Source organism: Hipposideros armiger, unplaced genomic scaffold, assembly GCF_001890085.2.
Source record: "Hipposideros armiger isolate ML-2016 unplaced genomic scaffold, ASM189008v1 scaffold_41, whole genome shotgun sequence".
Taxonomy (NCBI): Eukaryota; Metazoa; Chordata; class Mammalia; order Chiroptera; family Hipposideridae; genus Hipposideros; species Hipposideros armiger.
In genome coordinates, this window is record NW_017731391.1 from 657,393 (window position 1) to 683,110 (window position 25,718).

At 38.2% G+C, this 25,718-nt stretch overlaps 1 protein-coding gene across 2 annotated transcripts in view; it reads right to left on the minus strand.

Moving 5' to 3' along the window:
- ESR1 (estrogen receptor 1) overlaps positions 1-25,718 on the minus strand; it is a 245,146-nt gene that overhangs the window by 163,328 nt on the left and 56,100 nt on the right. For both annotated transcript variants that reach the window (XM_019638905.1, XM_019638906.1), the window contains exon 3: positions 14,018-14,134. In XM_019638905.1, coding sequence (XP_019494450.1) covers positions 14,018-14,134 — 117 coding nt within the window. The remainder of the gene's footprint in view (positions 1-14,017; positions 14,135-25,718) is intronic.

The window sequence follows — 25,718 nt, forward strand, 5'->3', positions numbered from 1 at the left end:
GCCCCACCCCCACCCCCCAATTCCCAATGCCATTTCACTGCTGTGCCCTTAATGGCTTTCCTCCAGCTGACTCCGCCTTTTCCTATTTCAGAGCTCTAAACTGGACCCAAGTGCTTTTGTCAGAGTATTTTATTTTTTGTAACTATTCTCAGGATTTTTGAAATATATCCTGCTACGGTTTGTACTGCCACTTATTTTGTTTTATTCTGATATTTGTCCTTGTATCAGAAGACTCTCTATTTTTTTAATTGGATTTAAATCAAAGACATCACCTAGCACTCACCCCCCTACATTCCCAGTGGGCTAAAATGTGAAGTGCGCTTGGTGAATGTATGACAGGTATGGATAGGCACTTTTCTGACCCATTACTACTATGGGAAGCCAGAAACTGACATCTCTTTGGGAGTAAACAATACATCCCTGTGAAGTGAATCAATGCCACATGTACAACTTTTAATTTTGGGAAGGACTCAACTAAATAAATGGTGGACTGCAGCCCTGGAGCAAACACAGTAAGTTATTCCAAAATCAATTACTATTAAAGAAAATGCTTAAAACTTATTTTTTAAAAGAAAGCCTTTCATTTAATGACTTAAAACCATATTGAGAGAATGTGTATGAATATGTTTTCTAAAAAATAGAGCTAATATCTGCCTGCAAGAAAAAAATACCTGGAAAATTCATGAGGAAATGCATGCTTCTGAATCTTCCATAAAACAATATAATAAACATAAAAGTATAGGCTAAAAAAATGGGAATTACCATTCAACAGTAAAGATGGTATAGCTAGAACTTCTCAAAACAAATATCTAAGAAAAGTTTCAGACCCCAACAAAATAGTTCATCTTATCTGTGATAGTAAATATTATTAAAATAATTCAACACTAAGGAAATCTTATTTTAACATAATAATTTTGGAAATGGCTTTTTTATTCCCTTAAAATGTGATTTTATTTGACTTAGTGTAGAGTTTTATTTATTTGTTATAATAGATGAAGTACTTGGTGTCATTACTTTTCATGTTTAAAATTACATAATAAATGTTCCACATTTCTATGTGAAGAGAGACAGACAGAGAGAGAGATGTCATTATGGTAATGGTATTATTTGAGTCATGCTTAATCGTGTGCTCTGATTAATAGACTATGCCAAGGGAATGATTTAGCTAAACAGCAAGATAAACCATGTCTTCTCCTTTTTCTGTTATCATTAAAATCATTATCAATAATACATATTTTAATTAAGGTTTCAATAAACAGATACATTAAATGCAGTACCAGACAGTTAGCTGGGTGCTGGTGGAACAACACAACCAAAGGTCCAGGAATTAACTGGCCTGGGCACTCTGCCACTCAAGAGGCCAGGCTGGGGTGGGACTTGGTGACAGTGCTGAGGTCAGAGCTGAGTAGTTGTCATATCTATGGGTGACAGTCAAGTCTGTACACAATCAATTCTAACAATGAGAGAATATGAGCAGTCAGATAAATGACCTCAGACTCGAAAATCGAAGTTTTGTGTAGATGGGGTCATGTCCAAGATTAGAAATGGAGGTGAGGCAGAAGACAGACCTTGAAGGACATGTTAAAATCAAGGGAACTGAGCCAAGATGGCAGAAACTGCTCTGGCAGTTGGAATCCACTGCCCACTGATGCATCCAACTTGTCCTCAAGCTGGCAGGGTTCAAAAAGCTCAGGGCCTGGATTAGCACAGAGGCTCTGACAGCAGCTTACCTGACCTGATTAACACAGTATTCAGTGGGGAAAAATGATGGTTTCCAGAGCATCTTAACTGAATTAAGGAGAAGGCTTTTCATAAACAGGAAAATGTATTACTAATAAAGTATGAATAAGCAACTTTGGGTTGAAGGGAGGCATAAAGGGACAAGGTATGTTCTGTGGTCAGTTAGCAGACCTATTTGCTGCAGCCAAAGGTTTCTTAGGCAAGTAGGAAAAAGAGCCTAAAAAATTGATGTGACTCAGAAGGTGACGAAGTTTGAATGCCAGTGTTAGCAAAACGCTAAATCGTAGGTTCCTTGGGGCTAGCGACCACATTTTATATCACTGATTATTTAAATTGAACTAAATATATAATAACTAATTACCTAATAATTCTTCATTAATTGTGATATTAATAATGTAGTTGAATCACACTATATTTGGAGACTAGATTAAGTGCAGAAGGCAAAAATTGAGTGTACTCTTTATTACTCATTGTAACCAACTTTTATGGAGGGCTCGCAACAAGCCAAATGCAACACTGAAAGCTATACATGAATTCTTGTACAACCTTATTAGGAAGGTATTATTATTATTATCCTCATTTGATAATAAAGAAACGGGAGTCTGAAGAGGTTAAATATCTTATACAAGGTCACACATCTCTAGACAGAGCTAAAATTTGAATCGAGGTGGTCTGATTCCAAAAGCTTAACCACAATGCTACACCATATATGAATAATAACACCTACCATCTGGGTGCCAATTTATAATTATTAAAATATAACTCATGCCTTTTATTCTCAGAATAGCCTGATGAGGCAGTTGGTGTTTTCACACAAGTATGTTTTCTATGAGATGGGGACACATAAAGAGAGGGAAATAAATCTAGGATGGGCAGGACTTAACTTGGCAATAAGATACTCCTAAAGAACATTAACCAGCAGTTGAAACTACAAAGTACAAAGGGCCAGGCAGCAAACTTGACTTTGCTTGATTCCTGGAAGCACTGATATCAGTAGGGTTAGAACTGGTGGGTGAGCTGAGACAGCAGGATTTATTAGGCCAACTCCAATCCTAGGTCTCTTGAGGGAATAAAGGGGTTTGGTCATCCTTTTATGAATGGTCTCTTTTCCACCACTAGGTTACCTGGGCTTTGTGGTCAGTCAGTGACCACGTTTTACCCTTGTGTCTCTAACACCTTCACATAGTAAATGCTCAGTAGAGGTTACCTGTAAATGATTTAGGCTAAGAAGTTTGCACTTGGCCTGGCATTTGTTACGTAAAATTTTCTAAATAAAACTGCCAAAAGTGTAATACAAAATACTTGTAATAATAACTAGTCTTTCAAAGCAAACCGTTAAAGATATAAACACCTAAGTATAATTTTGTATGTTTCTCACTATTTTTCTCAAATTTTCTCAAAAAACTTTCTCAAAGTTTTATTTGCTCAGTCAAACTTAAACTAAACCGTATGTTGCCTCCAGGCTATAACCAAAATGGTTTTTTATATAATATTCCATATTTTACCTTAGGATCCCTCTTGGGGCTGGCATATACTTCTGTGATTTCCAAAAAGTCCAACCTCAAGTATGTTGGTTTATACCTACTGGATAAGCTTTCAAGCAAACATCACCAGACTGGTTTTTGTGCTATTTAATCAGGAACTTCTCAAAATTCACTGCCTTTTTCGCTTCTTTTCTCTGTTCCACGAGGCAGAAACCGGAAAGTTTCACCAGCTCTTGGAACTCAAGTCTGAGGCATCACTATGATATCTCTAATAACAGAAAAGAGCTTAACTTAGTTATCTTCTCAGACTCTTATCTCAACAAACTTTGTTCTTGAATTCTTTCTTTTATGTGGCTAAATAATTTGTAACGATGTCATAGCCATCTGCTCGTATCACTTTTAACATCAAACTCATTTTTGTGACACTCCCCATTCAGAAGAGATTCACTTCCCATGCTGATTAATGAAGAGGACAGATTTATCGTTTTGTCCATTCTAATAGGTTTTTCTGGTTGCCAGTTGCTCTACAAATTTAGTTTGAAATGTAACTATGTTAGCTGCTGGGTTGTTCCTCATGTTCCGAAACTTGTACACACAGCCTTTAACTTTAGATTCTGACCTTTCCATTATTAATATGAACTTTATTAATCATAAAACATGAAATTTAAGATTTGAAAGCTGCTTTAGGAAACACTGAGTCTTAAGCCCATATTTCCCAGAAGTGAAAACTGAGTTCAGAAAAATTAAGTGACCTGAGCAAGGGTCCCTGGAAGAGCCAGACTCTTATACTTGGCCATTAGCCAGGGTTCCTTCTACTTGACAAAGTTACCTTTTAATACCAGAATAATCTAGACATTTAAAAAAGAAAACAGACAGCTTTTTACAACAAATACTGAAATCGTTATCTAAAAATAATGAAAACATTTGGCCCAGAAGAGAAAATATTCTTTTGAAATGATATTAAATATTAAGCAATATTAAGTAATTAAATATTGAGTAATTCTTTTTAAAAATATCCATCACGCTCTCCATATAAATGTATTTTGGTACTTCAGCTGTGCGACTAAGCCAAATGCATTGATTAATGTTATTGTTGAAGAGCAGTATTTTGTGTCCATAGTAATTGTTCCTAAGTAATTGTGATATTAATAGCTTATCTATGCAAGCTTCTATCTTCCATGATGATCTAAATCACTTAGGTCGGCAAGGCAACGCAGGACCACAAAAGGAGCACCGAACCAGGAGTCAGGATCGTGGCTTCTTGCGTGAGCACTTAACCAGCTGTGTGACTTGGATAAGAACAATGAGCTGAAAAACAGGAGGTGGGCTAGGTGACCTTCAAGTTCTTTGCAGCTCTAAACACCATTCATTATCCTAATCACAATCATGGAAACAAAAAGCAAATATATGAAAGTTTATGCGGTCTGAGGTTTACAGAATTTAAAAGCAGCAATTCATTCATACAATTACTGCCTCCAGAGTTTTTGCATTTTTTTTTTAAGTTCTGTCCACAGAAAGCGTCCTTACATCATTTCCAGAATGATTTATTTTTGCAAAAGCAAATTATGGGAACAAGAAGGATGCTTTCTGAAATTTTTGCCTGGCCTTAAAAAGGGCCGGTCGAGTGGCGCGATGGTTAAGAACTGGCTTGGGACGCCAGAGGGCCCTGGTTCAGATCCCACATATGAGGGCCGGTGACACTGCCCTCCACAGCTAAGATGCTGAACAACAGCTCAACCTGGAGCTAAGATGCTGAACAACAGCTCAACCTGGAGCTGGGCTGCCGTGGAGTCGCCGGCGATGGCGTAGGCTGCAGCCCCTGTGGCAGTGGGTTGCCATGGGCTGCCATATGTAGCCAGCAGCCAGCATGAGCGGCCAGCAGCCAGCGTGAGCGGCCAGCAGCCGCAGTGAGCAGCCGTCCAGAAGCCGGAGACTGATCTGCCTCACCCGGGAAGAGCACAATGATGGTGCCAACTTGGGCCAGTGAAGCAACGTCCTCCACAACTAGACTGAAGACCAAAACAACAGCAACTTGTCTGTTCCCCTTCCCCAATTCCCCACCGCTGTTCCCATCCCCCCAATTCCCCAATAAAAATCTTTAAAAAAAAAAAAACTGTCAGCATTTCTGTCAGCATTCCTTCTAAACATTCAATGTGAGACATGGTCCTTCTTGGAAAGGTAAATGAAGATCTCTTTTAATCCTTTAAGAACCAAACTGACCTCCAAATAAGCAATCAAACTACTTCAGTATAAAACTAAATAAAAATAAAAGCATGATTATCAATATTCTTTGGTTAATTTTATATATGCAGCAAACTTCTACTGCAATAATAAAGTAGCCTTACATGTAATTATGTTTTACTCTGCATTCATTAGCAGTTGTAACATACACACTAAACATACATCTGAGTAACTGAGTGAAATCTAGCACATCTGAAACTAGCCCATATTTTTTCCAGAAGTGCTGGCTCATATCGCCTCCTGGGTTTTTCTGCCTTATTGTATCCATTCCTCATGTATAGAAGAGAGACATAAAAATGCACATCTGTATTCAGCACTCCAACACAAGCTGTCAGGAATGCTATACAGGGGATTCCTACACGGAGTGGGGAAAAAAAGTCAATGAACCCATAGGTTTAAGATTCTATGACACTCTGTTATTATTTTTTAGACCAAAATCTCAAAATCTAATATTTCTGGTTGTGATAGATTACAAAAATGGCCCCAATTTGCCAACCTTTGCCATATAAATTTGAAAGCCCCTCTCATGCAGACTAAGGACTCAGCCACTTGACTTGTCTTGGCCTACTGGATAGCATCCGATAATGCAAGCGAAGGCTTGAAATGGGCTTGTGATTTGGGGCTTGCTCTCTTTGGTGCCCCTGCTATTACCATGGAAACATGCCTGGACTAGCCTGCAGGACGATGAGAGACATGTGAAACAAAACCAAGTCATCCCAGTTGCTCTAGCCAAAACAGCCAGGTAGATGAGTGAGCCCAGCCAATTTCAGTAGCCTCCTAGCAGATCTCCCTGACATGTGAGTAATATTTGCTTATTGTTGTATGCCACTGAGATTTTGAGGTGAGGTTCTGTTATGCAGTTAGAGCTAACTACTATACAGGTCTTAACTCCCAAGTAGGTATTTTCCCTTAAGTAGAAAAATAGGACTCGATTCTCAATCTATTCATAGCTCTACATTTATAATGTACTTTCAATCTTATTCATTCTATGAATGCATGCATGCTGCAACTGTGTATTGGCTGCCTATTATATGCAGGCATTGATCTAAGTGTTTGCAATAATACATTAGTGGACAAAATATACAAACATGTTTTATTTGTTTGTAAACTCCCATCTGCAGCTTACATTCTAGTTAGGGAGGCAGACATCAAATTATAGACATAATCTAAATATTAGTTAGATGATGTATTAGAACGTGGAAATGCAATAGAAAACTCAAGAAGTAGAGCAGGATGGAGGCATAAACAGACTGAGTGCTGCAGGATGTGTGAATGAAGCAAACTGCACTGTTAAAAGGAATTGTCAGGGTAAGCCTCATTGATAAATTGATATTCAATCAAATAATTTAAGGGAGCTGAAGGAGTTAAGCACACAGATATCTAGAGGAATGACATTTCAGAAAGAGGAAAACACTAGAGTAAAGGCTCCAAGACAGAAGTGTGCCTGACATGCAAGAATGCCCACCAGGCTAGAGTGGAGTGAGCAAGAGAGACAGTAATAGGAAAGAAGGTGAAAAGAAAAGGAGGGGAGAAGATAGACAACCTAGGGTCTTATGGCCTCTGTAATGACTGGCTTAGTGAAATGGGAAGCCACGCAAGCCTTTGAGAAGAGTCATGGTATGACTTGATTTCCATTTTTAATGTGTCTGTAAGGTGACTAGACTGTAGGGAAACAAGGAAAAAAGCAGGTAGGGCTTCAGCAATAAACTCGGAGGAAAATGGTGGTTCAGACAAGAGTGGCAACGGTAAAGGTGAAGCGAAGTGCTCAGATTCTAGAAATATTTGAAGGCAGAGCCACCATAATTTTCTGAACGTGAGGTGTGGGAGAAAGAGAGGAGTCAGATAATTCAATTTTTTTGGCCTAAGCAATTCAAAAGATGAAGTTATTAGCTAAAATGGGAAAGACTTCAGATAAAGCACATTTGTGGAAAAAGATAAAGGATTCGGGTTTGAACAAATTGAGTTTGATATGTTTATTAGACATTCAAGTGAAGACACATGAGCAGTTGCATAGAGGTGCTAGGGAGTTGATGGCGGTTTTGAGCAAGAGGAATAAAATTGAGAGTCATCAGCATACAAATGATATTTAAAGCTATGGGACTAGAAGATATCACCAAGGAGTGAGAACAGAGAAAAGGTCCTTGGACCAAAGCCTGGGCCACTCCAACATTAAGAGGTCAGGAGAGAAGATGAGAAACACACAAAGACCTAGAAAAAGTAACCTATGGGGTAGGAGGAAAACACAAAGGTCGTACCGTCCCAGAAGTCACGTAAAGAAAGCATATTAAGGAGGAGAGAATTATCTAATGTGTCAAATGCTGCTCATCAGTCAGGATGAGGACCGAAAATTGACTATTGAATTTAGCAACAGGGAGGTGATTGGTGACCCTGACAAAAGCAGCTTTGTTGGAGTGGTCAGCAGGGCTTGAGACTTTGAATTGAGCTGATACCATCATACTCTGCCACATTTGTAAGAAAGTTGCTCAGTCTATGTTAAGACATCAGAAGGGAGCATGGTTCTTACAAGGAACGAAGCTCTGGGTTGCCTGCCATGTGCTTCACCCAACTAAACTAACAGACACAGGACTGACCTGCCTCCATCCCTGGGAGGCAGCTGAAGGCACTGGGGATCAGGACATCAATTTCACTTTTACCAAATTTTGAAGAGAATAACTAATTGTCATCTCACTTTTTCACTCATGCTAAGTTAATAAACATGTAAATTTCTTTTCTCCTTAGAATTTCATAACTATGATTCCTATGTCTTTCCTATGCTTTGGTTTCTCACCACTCATCTTTTTCTGACCCCGATGTTGTCATTACCGATCTCCTCTTTTCTTGAAATTCTACAACCCTGAGTTAGTCCTGACATGTTCCACATCCCCCACTACTGCCACTGCTGCCACCACTTCTAAAGCAGAAATAGAAAGCCATTCAGAGGTTAGCTATGGACCTGTTAGGCCAAACTCCCTTAGCTCCCAAGGTCAACAGGTCACTGAATGAAGTCTTGGTATCATGTCACCTGGAAGAATAGAATAAGACGGTTTCTTTCACTCTGGATTTCTTCTCCCTGGAGTACATGTATGTGTTTGTGTGCATTACCTTATATGTTATATGCCACCCATATTTTTAATAAATTATTTTTTCACGTTAAAAGTGAGTGGTGGTGTAAAGAGGTGTGCTGCAAAGAGACAGAGCTCTGAGCCTAGAATCTAGGATTCTAGGCTCAATTCTTCTGCTAGGTAGTCCTGAGACTTTGATCAAGGTACTTAATCTTTTGAGCCTTGTTTTTTCGTTGTTATTGTTGTTTTATTAGTTGCAGGTGTCACAGGATGTAGCCTCGGTTTTCTTATGTAGACGATGAAGGGTTAGATTAGATCAGTGGTTTACAAACTGTTCCTTGGAGCCCTGGGGTTCCCAGAAGGTTTCTGAAAAATACCATATTGAGTGAAGAGAGGTTATGCTAAATCAGCCTTTATTTGTTTCAGAGATGGAGAATCTACTACTCCTTGTGGAAGAAGAGTTTGATTGCTTTACACACTGCAAGTGAGGGGTAAAAAAGAGAACTAGTGCATTGTTTTGTACACCTGAAACTAATAATAATGAAAAAAATTTAAAAATAAAAATAAATAAATAAAAACATTGCAAAACCTTGGACTTTTTTCATCTTTAAGCTTCTGTAGATGATTCAAAAAACTTGATTCAGTATAATCACAAATGAAAAAATGACAATATGGGGAAATTTTGTATAAAATAAATATCTATAATCTGAATTAGTAAAATAATATTTTTCATGTAAATATATAGGTTGCTGCTTAAAACAACCTGAATCTCTTTGGTCAAGAGCAACTAGCTTTTCTTTAATATTTTTCTTAAGTCAAATCCTAAACATGAACTCCCAACTCTGCCTTCTGAAAAAGCTTGCATCCACATGCAACTACAGTTCTCCCAAGAATGACTGAACAATCCCAAGGAAGTCATTCACAGCCGCATTTTTAATTCACTGATTTGGTCATAGGTTGATAACTTTTGGTAAAAGATAGCCCATGAAGGACTAAAGGAAACCTAATTTTCTAGATTGGGAGCTCATCCCATCAATAAAACAAATTACAGTAACTTGTGATGATAAATGTTAAACTTAGGCAACAAAGAAATATTTTATTTTCCAATTCTTCATTGGGCTTCTGCGTTATTCTGCACTTACAACATCCATTTCCCCGTCTATATTATTAGTATCCTATTTTCTCACTTTAAAACTGTAACATTTATTTTTTTAATGTATTTATCCTTTTATAATATTTCTCAAAATTACACAGTAACATTGTCATCAAAATAAACACTAGTTGGTGATTCTTAATTTGTATCAAATTTCCTCTTACTGTGTTACAAGAAAGCCAGAATGGGCAGCACATGAGTCCTGCACATTAAATTTAGTTTCTATGTGCCAATTTCCTCATCTGAAAAATGGAACCTTGCCACTGACACACATATGAGTCTACTGTGAGGAAAGAATTGTCACAAATTTGTATAAATCTCAGGCATTCTAATGATGATAAACAATAAATCTCACTCATCATGAAGCTATATCAAGCATATAACACCAAAAATAAAATAAAAAAGCAGGTGTGTCTGAGCCAGGTTGTTTTTTCCCCCACAAAGAAATTAGATATTTATATCCATTACAAGTGTGCTGAGTATTTAACTAATTATCTTTAAGATAAAAAGATATAATAGCTAACACTTGTGGGGGTCTTTAAGTATGTAAAGTACTTTCCCAAGTTACGAACTGTGATCTTCACAGCAAACTTGTTAAGTAGAAACTATTTTTATTTTACATCTGAGGATAGCGAAGCTCATAAAAGTGACTGTAACAAGATTGCTTGGCAAGTCTGAGGAGGAGCCCATATTTGGACCAGAAATTCCACCTCTGAAAGTCTTTCTCTTTCCACCAAAACAAACTGGAATGCCAAATTCCTGGATAACAATATACACATTGGAAGTCAGATGGTCTGAGTAATATTCTGGGTTGGACTAAACCCAAAAGGGGTTGACTAACGCCCTGAACTCCCACTGGTCACTCGCTCTCCAGTCTCATCTTCCAATGCAGTCTCAACTTGTCTTCTGGGTTTTTAACTGCCATTTGACATGCAAATGTCCTCTTTGTACTGTGAGGACATTGGTGGAAGGGACTAGGGTCTTAGCCATGCTTGCCCTCTCTATAATAGCTCACACATCAGAAACCCAAAACAAATAACTATTGAAATAAATTGAGTTCATTCATTAATTCATGCAAAAAAAATTCCCAAACACTTTTTGTCTTGCTTTGTGCTAGATGAGTAAACAGGACCGAGAGAGAGCCCCTGCTATCATGCAGTTTATGGACAGACGCTAACAACTCATAATAAGAGTGACAAGAGCTCAGAGAAGAGTTGTTTGCTACAAAAGGTAGAACACAGGGAGCTAATCCAGTGTGAGGCAATGGGGAAGGCCTCCTGGGAGAAGAGACATTTAACCTACCATCTGAGGCAAAAGGAGAGGGAGACAGAGCAAGAGGAAACAGCAACCTAGGCAGAGAGACCACGAAGGTAGGAAAACGCATCCATAAAGCACATCTTAAATCCTGCAGGTTATTGAAACACCTCGGCTCAGATCCAAATCTAATAATGATGTTGGGACAATCAGGGTACAGTAGACATTAATAACAGGTTAAAATAATGTCTTCGTGTAGATAAATCCTGTACACTTTGAAATTTCAGAATATTGTAATCAAGTTATGCAACCTTGTATTAAAGAAAGAGGTAGGTGTGTGGTTCTCATTCTTTTACCTGAAACTAAACATTTTATTTCATGTGTAGAGATTCAATAGTTTAATTGATGTCTAGCCTGGTTAAGAAACTGGATCCTTGTGAAACCAGGAGGCAAATGGTGTAAAGTTTTATTCAATCACTGCTGCCCCTTACAAGTAACTTCAAATTTTACAATTAGTTATAATTATACTTCCAGTTGTAAATTAAGTCTTTATTCAGTGGCATTCTGGAAATTTTTGTACAAGGTATCATGAGGCTACGTGCAGTATCCAATGTTATAGAATATACAATAAATTATTATTGCCTTATGGCAATTATTTTACACCCATAATTAAAATGAGATGTTCTCACAGCCTATAGTTTTACAACTTTAAAGTGTGGCATAAAATTTATACACATGTATAAACTACCAGAAAGACACATGCTTTCATTAAATGTAGACAGATACCCAACAACCACTGAGGAAACTTTATAGGATATTGTGTTCTGAATTGTGTCCCCTGCCCCCAAAATTTATGTTCAAGCCCTAACCCCAATACTTTAGAATGTGACTGTATTTGGAGATAGGGTCTTTGAAGAAGTAATAAAGATTAAATGAGTTCCTAAGGGTGGGGCCCTAATCTAATATGACAGGTGTCTTTATAAGAAGAGGGAAAAACATCAAAGATGGGCACACACCAAGCAAAGGTCATATAAGGACAGAGAGAGAAGGCAGCTATCTAAAAGCCTGGAAAAGAGGTCTCACCAAAAATTGAATTTTCTGGCACCTTGAGCTTGGACTTTAGCCTCCAAAACTGTGAGAAAATTAATTTCTGTTGTTTAAGCCTCCAAATCTACAGACTTTATTATGACAGACCAAGCAGACTAAAACAGCAAAAAACTAATACAGATGTATATTTTACAGTTATAAATACACATGTACTATTATATGTATAGGCACACAGACTGGCTATATGCAGTTAAATTATCCAGATGCTATCTGAAAACAGTGAGAAGATTTGTATTATGTCTTTGCATATTAAAAATGAATATGAAAGGTTAAAAATGAGTATGCATGGTTTATATAGGCAGCCAGGCTGTATCTGGATATTAATTAGGAAAAATAGAATTGTTTCTATGAAGTGGGGTCAATTAACGGGTACCCTAAAGGAAAAAATATGTTTTGAACATATTCACAAATTATTTCAGCTTTCAGAGAGAATGTAAGAGACAGGCTTATTATACCTACAATCGCCAAAGAAGAATACGAAACTTGGACTCCACTGTTACAAATTAAACTTTTTATGCATCGCTATAGTTATAGTCCTGTCACTTATCAAGTTACCTTAAAAAGATTTTGTGAGTTTAATTAAGGCTGACTAATTCTCCAACAGCACAAAGAAAGATAAATTCCTTAAATATTTAATCCATTTGACTCAAGATGTCATTTCCTGAATGTGGCTGTTAAGTTCTCGGAATTAATTGCCCTTTGAATTAAAGCTGTTTTTTTCAGACATTCAAGACAGATAGTCACAGTTCACACAAAGCATAGTAAATTCAATATTTCATCTGTTCATCAAGAGAATTTATTCCAAATTCTGTATTAAAAACACTCCACTTGGCATGCTTATTTACGAATATGGAATCTAAGAGTCTTGAACTGTGAGCTTTGTAACGATCAGGGATGCCTTCATTCTGGTATCAATTCCTGGTTTTTCCTCTGCTCCCCACTCTGTCTGAGTACTAACGAGTTAAATCTTAGCTGCCCTCTACCTGCACAATCACTATTCTTTTTCACTGCAGCTTCGTTTTCCTTACCTCACCCCAAGCCTTGACTCCTTCAAAACGTTTTTCCCCACCATGACCAGCAGGCAGCACCGTTATCCATACATCCCTCCCCTTGGTATCATCCTGAAACACTGAATGCACTCATGACTTTATTTTAATTGCACATTTCCTATTTGTTCTTTCCCCATATTTTAAGGCTGCCCGAGACTGGAAACAGTGTTCTCCAAGACAAGACCCCCAAGAATGCAAGGAGATCAATCAGGCAATCACTTTTACGGGCCTACCCCCAGCGCCAGACACTGGATTCCCATATAGGAAGACCGGAAGACTGAATATATGAAGGGAACAGAAAACCATACATAACAAAACTCAAATCCCCAAGGCCAAAAGACAAGGGCCAAGGGTCTAAGTGGCTTGTTATGTTTAGTGCTCACTACTCATTTCATGGCTCCCAGCACCATGCTAGATGCTGAGACCATGGGGGTTGCTGGTTGACTGAACTTCTAAAGGTAAAAGCTGCCTTTTGATGGAAATTCAAATTCCCTAAGAGATGCTAAGTGATTGAAAGATTATAAATTAGCTCTTTAGTTTTCACATTTACAAGTCTCAATTTAGGGAAAGTTTATTCGCAGATACCATTTTTCTAAGCAATATAAACAGTAACTGAAAAATATTCCCAGAATAATTCACTGAGCAGTCTTCCTTTCCTTCCACCACTACCTCCCACACGCCTTCGATTTAAAACATAATTATTTACATTTAAATTATAAAACACAAAATGGCATGTTAGAATTTCCCATCCCAGTGGCTTCCTATTTTTTTAATAAAATGTATTATAAAGACACTTTTATGGCAAAGAAAAATTAATTAGAAGAGAAAAACACAAAACTCCCATGATAATTAGACTAGAAATAGCCAGCACTGGGTAGTAGACATGGACACCCATTGCTGGGGGGTGCCCTGTGCCGAGGTACCTACCACCTTTCATCATGCCCACTTCGTAGCACTTGCGGAGCCGGCAGGCCTGACAGCTCTTCCTTCTGTTTTTATCAATTGTGCACTGGTTGGTAGCTGGACACATGTAGTCATTATGTCCTATGAAGAGCAAGAGGACAGAATTAATATTATTTCAGGAAACTTAGCCAGTCAGAATTTACAGAGAAGCTGTCTGGAGTATGTTTTCATATCACCTACGTGGCCTTACTACACCTTTACCTCAGCCCGCCATCTTTGTTCTGTCCTTCTCCAAGTGTAAAAAAACCAACTCTCTTAGTCTTAATTTCTGCCTCAGCCAATGGCTTTAGGAGCTCTTTGGGCAAATCACCCTCAGTTCATACAGCTTATATTAGGGAGCATGTTTTATATACACTCACAAGGTTAGGTGTTCTCTCAGCCAATAAAGCCTTTTGTTTTTTGATCCACGCCACTAGCTAAAATTGTTGTCAGAATAAAACTGCTAGAAGTTTCAGAAGTTTCCAAGTGGCCTTCTTAAATACAATCAAAAGAATCTTTAAGTAGGTATTCAAATGCAGCGCAAATACCTAAATTCAAGTTGGGGTTGGGGGGAGGCTGAGGCAAAGTTCAGTCCTTAGTGAGTAAGTTAGCCCATCACTTAACCACCAGGAGGACACTGAGCAAGTGAGGTAACCTCTCCAGGTCTCACTTTCCCCGTTTTTAACCCAGAGAAAATAACGGCACCCACTACATAACATTCTTCGAAAAATCAATGTGAGAATGCATGTCAAGGCCTTATCACATTATCCCGGATGTGGTGTGCGCTAAGTAAATATTATTGTTGTTGTTACTGTTATTTTGTGATGACTCCTCTTTCTTTTCTCTCTTGTTTATTGAGTCTCTCTTGCTAAAATGCTTCTTTCTCATTGACTCTTAGTACGTGCAAATCTGTCCCACAAAAGGGGTCTCCCTCAACCTCTCATCACTCTCAAACTCTCCTTCTTACATCCTGCCCCTCCTTCTCAGCTCAAATCCTCAAAGATGTCTACATGCAAGATCTCCTCTTTCTAGGTACCTCTTCTGCACGGCTCAACGCACCCCAATCTGTTTTCCACCTTAGCTGCCCCATAAAAGCAGCTTCCCTCGTATCACCCATGACTCCTACTGCTGAATTCAACATATCTTTTCAGTTCACATCGTACAGGATCTATCTAGAAGCACCTGACGATTCCTCCCGCCCTCTTGAGACATGCTTCTCTCTTTTCCCTTGGTTTCCATAACACAAAACTCTCCCAGAGTTCCTTCTACATCTCAGGCTGTGGCCTCCCCATGTTGTTTGCAGATTCACTCTGCCCAACATTAAGCCAGAGCAGCACAGGGCTCAATGTCAGGCCCTCTCCTCTTCTTACGACTCCTTATCTCTCACAAGGAATCTATTCCACACCTTTGGTTTCCACTGTCATGAAATGCAGGTGATTCCCAGATGTAAGCTCCCAGCCCAACCCTCTTCTCTGAGCTCTGCAGACATATGAAGTTTCTGCTCCAAGCTTTAGAAGTCACCTTCATTTCTTTAGCTATCAAAAGAAGTCTGGTTTATAGTGTGCAGACTATTAAGCTTCATAAATTAATAAATGTTGGCATGTTTTTTATAAAGAAGTCCATTTATATAAGTATAAATTTACACCTCTTAGGAAAATGGCCTGAATTTAGATTAAGGAGATAATATGTACTATTTTTAAATGTGTTTCCCATTCTCAAAAAAAAAAAGTGAGTATATATTGTACCTTCTAATTCAGATTCTCTGTTTAAGTCTCTATTTTCCCATTTACTGAGGGCAAGATGTGACATGTAGTGAGATGTTTTAACTACAGAACTATTAGTAGTTCTTTATTCAACTTAAGGATCAGTCACAATTAGAATGCGGTGTAGTGGGGACTTAACAAGAATAGGTGGTCTCATAAAAGGTGGTTCTCCATGTTTAGATATGCATTATAGAAGCCACTGTGTAAACTGGCGTCAGATCCAATCAACATCTGCCTTATTCTAGCCAACTAGTTAGCAGACTCACAAACTTTAGGAAGAGACCACACACTGCCTCAAATACCCAGTCATTGCTATTATTTTTAGAGTTGTCCTTATCAATAGGAACAAATTGAGGAAATAATAGAACCAGAAACAAAATTTAGGGGGGGCGGTGGGGAGGAGCAGATGTAAACTCTAAGCAGAAGGTATATTCTTCTAATACCTCAAAGAAGCTTCTAGTTCAGACTCCTATGCTGTTTTTGCAGCACATGTTGATTTATTTTAACTCTAAAAAATGAGTTTATATTAAGCTTCCGAAGAAGTACTCAATAATCAGTCAAACCCGAAGTCACTTTCTCTCCCAAAGGCCAGTTGTTTTGTAAGCCACAGGATGGGACAACTGAATTGGGTTAGAGGCCAACTGGCTAAGTATTGTTTGGATTGGCCATCCCTTTGTGGATGTGTATCTTAGAACCATGTGAAATTCCTGAACTAACACGTTTAACACACAAAATACCCTGCATTTGTACAATGAATTCATCCTTTAACAAGAATGAAAATAGCTTCCCAGCAGAATCATGTTCATCATGCAAACCTTTCTCAACAAAACTGGGTTTTCTCCTGCTTAAACCACACTGAAATTGAGAGCTGATAAATTGGCAACAAGAAAAAATTAACATGTACATATTTGACATATAAAATTAAAACAAATTCTTTACCAAACATCATTAATAACAATTTGTACTATTCATAAGTCTCCAACTTACATCTGAAGAAGGAAAACAACAAAACCTTTATTTTTTTTTTTGAGTAAAATTTGGTAAAGGTGTGTGATTCAAGCAATTGGTTGACATTTCTTCAAGAAGAAACTTCTTTTTAAGTTTGACTATTTGGTCTTGTGAAAACAATGCATGAGAAAATTGTATCGCAGCAGAGTTAATTTTTTAAAAAACAACTCACACCAACTATATTAATGAACCACACAGTGTTTTTACTGAACAGACTGAAGGACTCTGTGTACCTGTGATCAGATTGGCCCAAAGTTCCTTTTACACAGGCCTGGATGAAACACAAAAGGCAGAAGCCTAGGTGTGAGGTTCAGGGGAAGCTTTGGAGAAATAATCACTATTTTCTTATCCACCGAAAAATAAAAATAAAAAGCCTTCGGGCCAATAGGAAGTGGAGAGGAGGGGAGGGGAACATGCAGGAAACGTGAAGAGTGTGGAGAGAGCACATCTGTGAACAGGGTAACCCACAGCTCGGGGCCGACAGGACGGCTCACACACAGCTCCTCCTCAAGCTTCTCTGGGAGTCTTTCTCTTGCCTTATTGTTCTTCCTTTCTTCTTATTTCTCCCCTTTCAGTAGCAGCTGGTTTTGCATTATTTTCATCACAGAGAAAGTCTGTATTTGTTAGTTACAAAAATAAGCAATGAACCACATTCAGAGAGTCAAAAGAAATATAAAAGCAGAGCAAATGAAAAGAAGCAGGCGAAAATGTGGAGAAAAGGGAACCCTTGCGCATTGCTGATAGGAATGCAAACTGTTGGAAGCCTCTTTGAGAAAACAGTATGGATATTCCTCAGGAAATTAAAACTAAAGCTACCATAAGCTCCAGCCATCCCTCGTCTGGCTATGAAGGAAATGAAATCAGGATCTCAAAGAGATATCTGTACCCCATGTCCACTGCAGCATTATTCACAATAGGCAAGATATGGAAACAACTGAAGTGTCTGGCAATGGATAAATGGATAAAGACAATGGAATATTATTCAGCCTTAAAAAGAGAAAGATATCCTGTCATATATGACATGGATGAACCTGGAGGGCATTAAGTAAAATAATCCATACAGAGAAAGATAAGTACTGTATGTGTCACTTATATGTAGAATCTAAAAAAAAAAAAAAGATGAAAAAAAAGTGGAGCTCATACAAACAGAGTATAAAAGTGGTTCCCAGGGGCTCGGAGCTGGGGGCGGGGAGAGGTTGGGGGAAAATGGAGAAAGGTTGGTAAAACGGTACAAACTTTCAGTTACAAGATGAATAAGGTCCGAGGATCTCATGTATAACATGATGACTATAGTTGATAATACTGTGTTTTATAACTGAAATTTGCTAAGAGACAGCTTAAATGTCCTCACACACACACAAAAGGGGAAATATATGAGGTGTTACCTAACTCAGTGAGGGATCCTTTCACAATGTATACATATATCAAATCATCACATACACTTTAAGTATCTTACAATTTATTTGTCAATTATACTCAATAAAGCTGAAAAATATAATAAAACAAGCAGGAGCTGAAAGGAATTTAATATTATATATCCTTCCTTTTGTCACACTTTTCCCTCAGTACATTTGCCTCAGACCAAATCTCATCTCTTGAGCTTCAGACCTGTATACCCACTTGCCCACGGTCCATCTAGACTTGACTATCTCTCAGACTCTTCAGATGGATGTGTCCCAAGCGTAAGTGTCCATGTTCTTTCCTCACCAACCTGTTCCTATTCACCCTGTTCCTGATCAGCCCTTACCTCCTTTCCTAACCTTATCTCTCACCATTCCCTAAGTCCCATCTAAGCTCCAGCCTGTGTCTTCCTGTTCAAACCTGCCATACTCCTTCTCACCCCTAGGACTTTGCACATGCCCTTCTTTCTTGTGGGAACATACTTTGCCAACTCTTGGCCAACTGGCTCCTATTCATTCGTTAGGTGTGTCCATCGAAATACCAATTCCTCTGGGAAATCCTTTCTGCCCCTCCAACAATGCCTAGCTTTGGTCCGGTCATAGCGCTTACTACGGTGGACTTGAACTGCTTGTGTCTCAATCCCAGGTTACTTTAGTCTTGACAAGGGATGGGCTATATCTGTCTCATTTATCACCATTTATCCTGTTCCCAGCGCATCCTCAGACACACAATGGAGCTCAATCAGGACTTGTTATCTGAACAAAGCAGAGCCGCTAAAGCTCTGTGTGGCCCCTTGCCGCCCGCAATCCCATCTGAAGGGGGAGACCAAAGTTCCACAGAGGAAGTAATGGCTAAGAAGATGATGACCCTGAACAAAGCAATGGCTGCTATACCCCAGGACCCCAAAACTCAAGTCCACAGGAGCAAGACTTGGTCCTACGGGTGGTGAGAGGAGCAGAAAACCAGCCAAAAGGGAGATGGATCATCTCTTCCACACTGGGTGGAGCCAGACAGGCATACAAAGAAAGGAGAAGCTCTTCCCAGATGCAAGGAGCCAACAGGTGAGAAACACGTCCCAGTATTACCCGTGAATTATCTCCACTACTACGTCGATTTTGATGCCTTGCTGGTTTTTTAATATGAGTGTATTTTATGATTGTCCCCAAATAAAAATCCACATATTCTAATTATTCCAAAGTTTGATCTTTATAGAGATGCTTACCTGAATTAAAATGTTGTTTTTTCTCTTTTTGGTTACATGTGTGTTTTAATATGGCTCATTTCACTAATAATGATTTATTTTCACTGTATTTTAACTTTTTTGAACTTTAACCTTTCTGAAGTTCAGCCTCTACAAGGTGATTAATAACTTCCTTGATTCAGCTCCCTGTTCACTGCTATCATCAAAGAAGAGGTTTCGCTGTGAATATAATGGGTCTATTTTATTATTTCCCATAGGCAATTAAAATTCTTATAAATGAATTATTAACAACATTAAAGTATTAATAAGGGAGTAGGCACATCTTGATTGAAGGGTTTCCTAAACAGAGACTATATGGATTGTTCAGCAACTGAAGCTAAGGTACAAAGTGTACTTCTTGTGGCTTAATAGTTGAAGAGAAAGATATTAAAAATATTTGCTTCAATCATATTATATAAATCTGAACATCAATTTGCCTCAGTAATGCAGGTCTATGATATAGGTGTGTAGTGTTATTTTTTTCTTTTTTTTTTTATACTACTTTCTAAGTTTGTTAAATCAGAAGTTGTACTTGAACATTCTTTCCAACTATTTCTATTTCTCATTGACAGGTTTTTTAAGTGCTCCATGACCTTGCAACACACAAAAGCAAGAACACACAGATTTACTCCATGGCTAAAACAATTTCAATATATATGACATCAACTTTTATTCTGTGATTTTTTTATAAATGAACTCAATAAAGATAGACACAGTACTCCAAGGAGAAAATGCATTAAAATTAAGGGGACTTTCATGAGGTTAGGCAAAAAGCCAAGTATGAAAAGTAGTAAAAGGTTTTGCACCAGTAAGGAATAAACACTTAACATTTCTTATAAACAAATATAAGCATTTAGCTAACTGTTCATATTATTAAGGCATGGAAATGAAAATGAATTCTCAAATTAAAGATAAATTAACTCTCCAAAGTTTAAGCACCCACAAATCAAATAAAAGCCAATTTTAGCTAATCATACCTAAAAGCCTTGTTGGAGGGTTCCAAGAAAATATTTTACTTTCAAAGTTCCATTCTTTATACCTGATTGATCCGTAAATTTCACTAACATCTGTGAAGCTTGGCTACCTTTATAGTCTCTTTGTTAAGGGCACTCATTGGATATTTGCATAAAATTATCTAGCATTTATTAGAATTTGAACTACACAAATAGTTTAAGGTGCCCAAAAAGATGTCAAAATCAGTATTTCTTTCTACTTCTAAGTATCAATATGTATATATAGATTATGAAATACAGCTTTAAATTTGATACAAAATTACAGGACTCTACACATATGTATTTGGCCAAAAGGAAACCTATAACGTTTTAGTTTTATCAGCAAATGGTTCTATTTTTCATTAGGTGCTAAAGTACAGAAAACATGTAAAACACAGTTTTGAGCCTAAGCATTGGGAATATAATAAGAATCTGCTTGTGAATTTTCAAAGCACTGTTCTCTAAACTGGTTAACTACCCTGACCCCTGTGGGACCTTCCAGAGCACGTGTCTCCTCCGCTTGCTCAGTTCACACTTACGCTCAGTTCCTGTCTGGGAGGCAACTGCATGACAGTGTCTGACCAATATTCGGTTTACTAAGAAAACTGACACTTTTGGGTTCTGAACGTGTTATGCCAGCCACTGTGTTATACGTGGATTATTTCACTTAATCCCCAGCAACTTTATAAGGAAAGAATTATATTAATCTCCATTTTACAGATGTAAGACTATGATATAAGTTATAAAGCCTGCTCAAAGCCACACAGCAAGCAAGTAGCAGAGATGGGTTTTGAAGTAAGGTCTCCCTCATTCCAGAGGCCAAACTCTTACCCATTCTTAACAACCTTCATACATGGAATGCCCAATTTTCCCAAAGGGCAAGATCTTCACTCAAGAACTGTATCTACTACCATGTTTCCCCAAAAATAAGACCAGGCCTTATATTAATTTTTGCTCCAACAATCTGCATTTATTCATTTACTCATGTACAAAAATCTACATTTATTCAAACAGTCATGTCTGGCTGATTATCTTAACTGGAGTTTATGTTTGGGGTAGGGCTTATATTACAAGCATCCTAAAAAAATCATGCTAGGGTTTATTTTCCAGTTATCTCTTATTTTCGGGGAAACACAGTACCCACGGGCAATAATGGTACTATTTCTGCAACTGGTTGACCACTGAGTGTTCTGCTATAAGAAGCTCATGCATAAAAAATTAAAAAGTAAGGAATTATGCACAGTGGCCAAGGCATAGAAACAACCAAAGTATCCTTCAATAGATGATTGGGTAAAGCAGATGTGTACATATATACAATGGAATACTACTCAGCCATAAGAAAAAATGAAATACTGCCATTTGCGACAACATGGATGGATCTTGAGATTATCATGCTAAGAAAAATAAGTCAGATACAAAAATGTCAAGAACCATATGACTTCACTCATATGTGGGATATAAAACTGAAAGCAACAATGGAACAAGGCAAACAAACAAAAACTCAGACACAGACAACAGTTTAGTGGTTACCAGAGGGTAAGGGAGCAAGGGGTGGTAGAAGAGGGTAAAGGGATCAAATATATGGAGATGGAAGGAGAACTGACTGGGTGGTGAACACACTATACAATCTATAGGTGATGTATTATAGAACTGTACACTTGAAACTTATATAATTTTACTAACCAATGTCACCCCAATACATTTAATAAATTAAAAAAAGAAATTAAAACGTAAGGAATTAATAGAGTCAATATTATTGTCCTCTATTTAACATATCTGCAAGACAAATCCTATGTAAGGTCAAACCAATATTAAGTAGTTTGGGCACTAAATTCTGACTTAGATCCCAGGGAGGAAATAAACAGTCCAATTCTCTTGGACATGACTGTACAGAGGAACAAAAGTCTTGCCCTCTCTTGCACACTGAGAAAACTATTGGCTTTCTGCATTATCTCCATCTACTCCAGCCCATGACTTTTGAGTGATGCTCTGTCTTGGTCACACCACACAATAGTAAATGACTATTTACTATCATCAGGCAGAAGAGTGTTATGGGAGTTGCGAGGTAAGACTAAGAACTGGTCCAAATGATAATGTTGCTGGGGGACCACTAGCAAAAAGGAAAGGAAGGCTTATGGGAAAATTGTTGTCAACATGAGAGTTCAAAAGATTTTTTAATGAAGATGGGAGTGTATGATTTTCATTAAAAAAAGGAAGGATTAAAAGTATTCAAAGTTAAGCCAAGGAAAAAAATCATACCAAAATATGCACTAATCATCTGTGAGTAGTAAAATCAGTGAGGCAGAGAAAATATGTGAAGAAGGTTGAAACAGCCTTGCCAAATTCTTAAGGCTAGAGGAGGAGGAGGAAGAGGAGGAAGAGGAAAAGGAGAAAGTCGAAGATGCCGGTGGTTTGTGTCAGGATGTCTTAAAAATTGTTATTATTAATCAGAAAAAGGATCTGATTTGGGAGGGAGGTGGGAAGAAGAAGTGTGAAACAATTATAAACATATTGTATTTGGTATTTGAGGAACACACCAACAAGCAAGTACCCAAAAGGCTGCTCTGGAGATCATCTGATCCAGAAATTCCACTGCTGTGTATATATGCCCAAAAGAATTAAAAGCAGAGACTCAAACAGGTATTTGTACAGTGCATGTTCATGGCAGCATCACATACAATAATCAACAAGAGGCAACAGCCCAAATGTCCATTGACAGGTAAATGATAAAACATAGAAAGGAATGTTATTCTGTCTCAAAAAGGAATAAAATTCCGACACATACTAAAACATGAGTGAATCTTGAAGACATTATACTAAGTGACATAAGCCCGTCACAAAAGGTCAAATAGCGTATGACTCCACTTAGATGAAATACTTAGAGTAGTCAAATTCATAGAGAAAGGAAGTAGCATAGGCGTTACCAGGAGTTGTGGGGAAGGGGAAATGGGGAGCTATTGTTCAATGAGCACAGTTTCCATCTGGGATGATGAAAAAGTTCTCGAGATGGACAATGGTGATGGTTGCACAACAGTGTGAAAGTACTTAATGCCACTGAATTGTATAATTGTACACTTCAAATGATTAAAAATAGTAAATTTATGTTTGTTTATTTTACCACAATTTTTGAAAAATGAAGTGGGCAGTACAGGGAGCACCTAGCTGAAGTCAGGCAGGAGAAGGCGTGAAAGTTGTTCACCTTCATTGGCCTGTACAGATTTCCTTCTGTGGGACTGGGCTCCCGAGCTCACTAGGGGTACTGGCCAGGACTTTCCCGTGGACCAGTGCCATGTGAGGTGACGTTAGCCCTTTACCTCATCTAAGCATCATGATTAACGAGTTAGGTTGCTGTAATTCCCATGTTATAGGAGCAGAAACTGAGACCTCAAGAGATTGATTATTGTGAGGGTGAAAAGGGTAACTATTGCATTGTTCTGTACACCTGAAACTAACAATAAATAAATAAATTTAAAAAAAAAATTTATTTGGTTTATATAAAAAAATAAAAATAAAAAAAAAAAAAGAGATTGATTAACTGGCTCAAGGCTGGTCAGCTAATAGATGGCAGAGCCATGATGAAAATCCAAGGCTGTCTCATTCTGAAGTCCTTGTTCCTACAGGAACAAGGCTTAGTGAGATGGAAAGAACTCCATCACTACTGAACCAGAACGCCCAAATACTGTTATACTGTAATAAAAATATAATTCCTTGATATAATTACTGTATCTTCTCATTGGGAGGGCATTTCAGAAGCAATAAAACTATTTCCAGAAACTACCACTCCCATAGTTAAATAAATGAGAGATGAACCACCTGAAAAACACATTCATCAGTAGCTTATGACTTAACATTATCAAAACCTTTCAGCACATTCTAGCATGAGACAGAGAAAGAGAAAGTAGAAAGCAAGGTATTGAAGAAGTGAATACATGTGCATTCTGTGAAAGAACAACTGTAGTATTATGTTTGGAAATAAATTTTGACTCAGATATTAAAGCGAAGAGTCTCTGATTTACAGCCAACGCAATGAGCCAAACCAAATGAACCAGAATTTGGCTGTCTCAGTGAAGACATTCCTAAAAATCCAGTGAGGACATTCAGAGTGCCATGGTTTGAACTATTTCACAACCACATGTGTATATAGTGGCATACAAATAAAAACAGCCTGCTTTAATAATGCATCCCAAATTATATTTTCATAGCTGGTCAATTCTAGCATATCTTATCAGTGACAACCACCACCTTCACCTGGCATTTGACCTTCATTTTTAAGTGAAACAAAACTATTATTTGCATCTAAGTATATCTTCAAAGGAAAAAAAAAGAATAAAGGAATTCTAGGAAGTATCCTTGAATTGTCCTGAAAAGTTTCTTTTTCTACATGAAAATGAAGTAAAGAGGGAATCCTTTATCCTTTTGCCCTCGTCAGACCCCAGTCTGTTAAAAATCTTGGCCGGGGTAACGATATGATCCCTGTCCTTGTCCAGCCTTGCTTACCAGCTGCAAAACCACACTTGTTTTAAGCACCTGGCACTGGATCAAACCAACAGCTGCAATAAAAGAAAACATAATGCAATCAGTGACCACCATCTCATAATACCCGAACAATGAACTGCTTTCAAGAATACCTCTCATGGCTCACCAAGAAAGCAAGTGCTGTTCCCCAGCCCAGGAAAGGACTTTCTGAAATTGCTGCTTCTGGGACAATAGTTGCAAGCATCAAACACAGGAGAGCAGTGTGGCAACTGATGTGTTTAGTTCAATGCCAGGCAGCCTTCAGCTCACCTCTAGACCCCTCCCCTCTGCTCCATTTAATTGTTTCCAGAGGCTTCTCCAAACTTTCTTCCTACTTGGACTGATTTAAAGTCTAAACACTGGTGTCCAAAAGCAGTAGAAGCAGTTTCAAACTGGCCTTGTCCAAAGTTGAAGAAACAAATAAGAGGAAAATGGTCTGGCGATCAGAGACCCCGAGCAGAGCTGAGCTTCTCGCCTTGGGTTCCGAGAACCACTTCAGTGCACTGGGCGCCCCCTCCTGCTTACTGGGATATAGTGGTGCTTTATGAGAGAGTGGGAAAGACCGTGTTTACTAAGATCTGTGGTGTGGAAAATGAACGTCCCTCAAGTAGCCACTCCTGAATATTCCCTTGTAGGCTTTGGACCATCTAACCACTGAATAAGGGGTTTCACCCATCATCCAGGGCCCTCCATAATATAATAACTCCCTAAGTGAATTCTTCCCAGGTATCCTGGTAAAAGTAATGAAAGAAGAGGCAGGGGCTTCT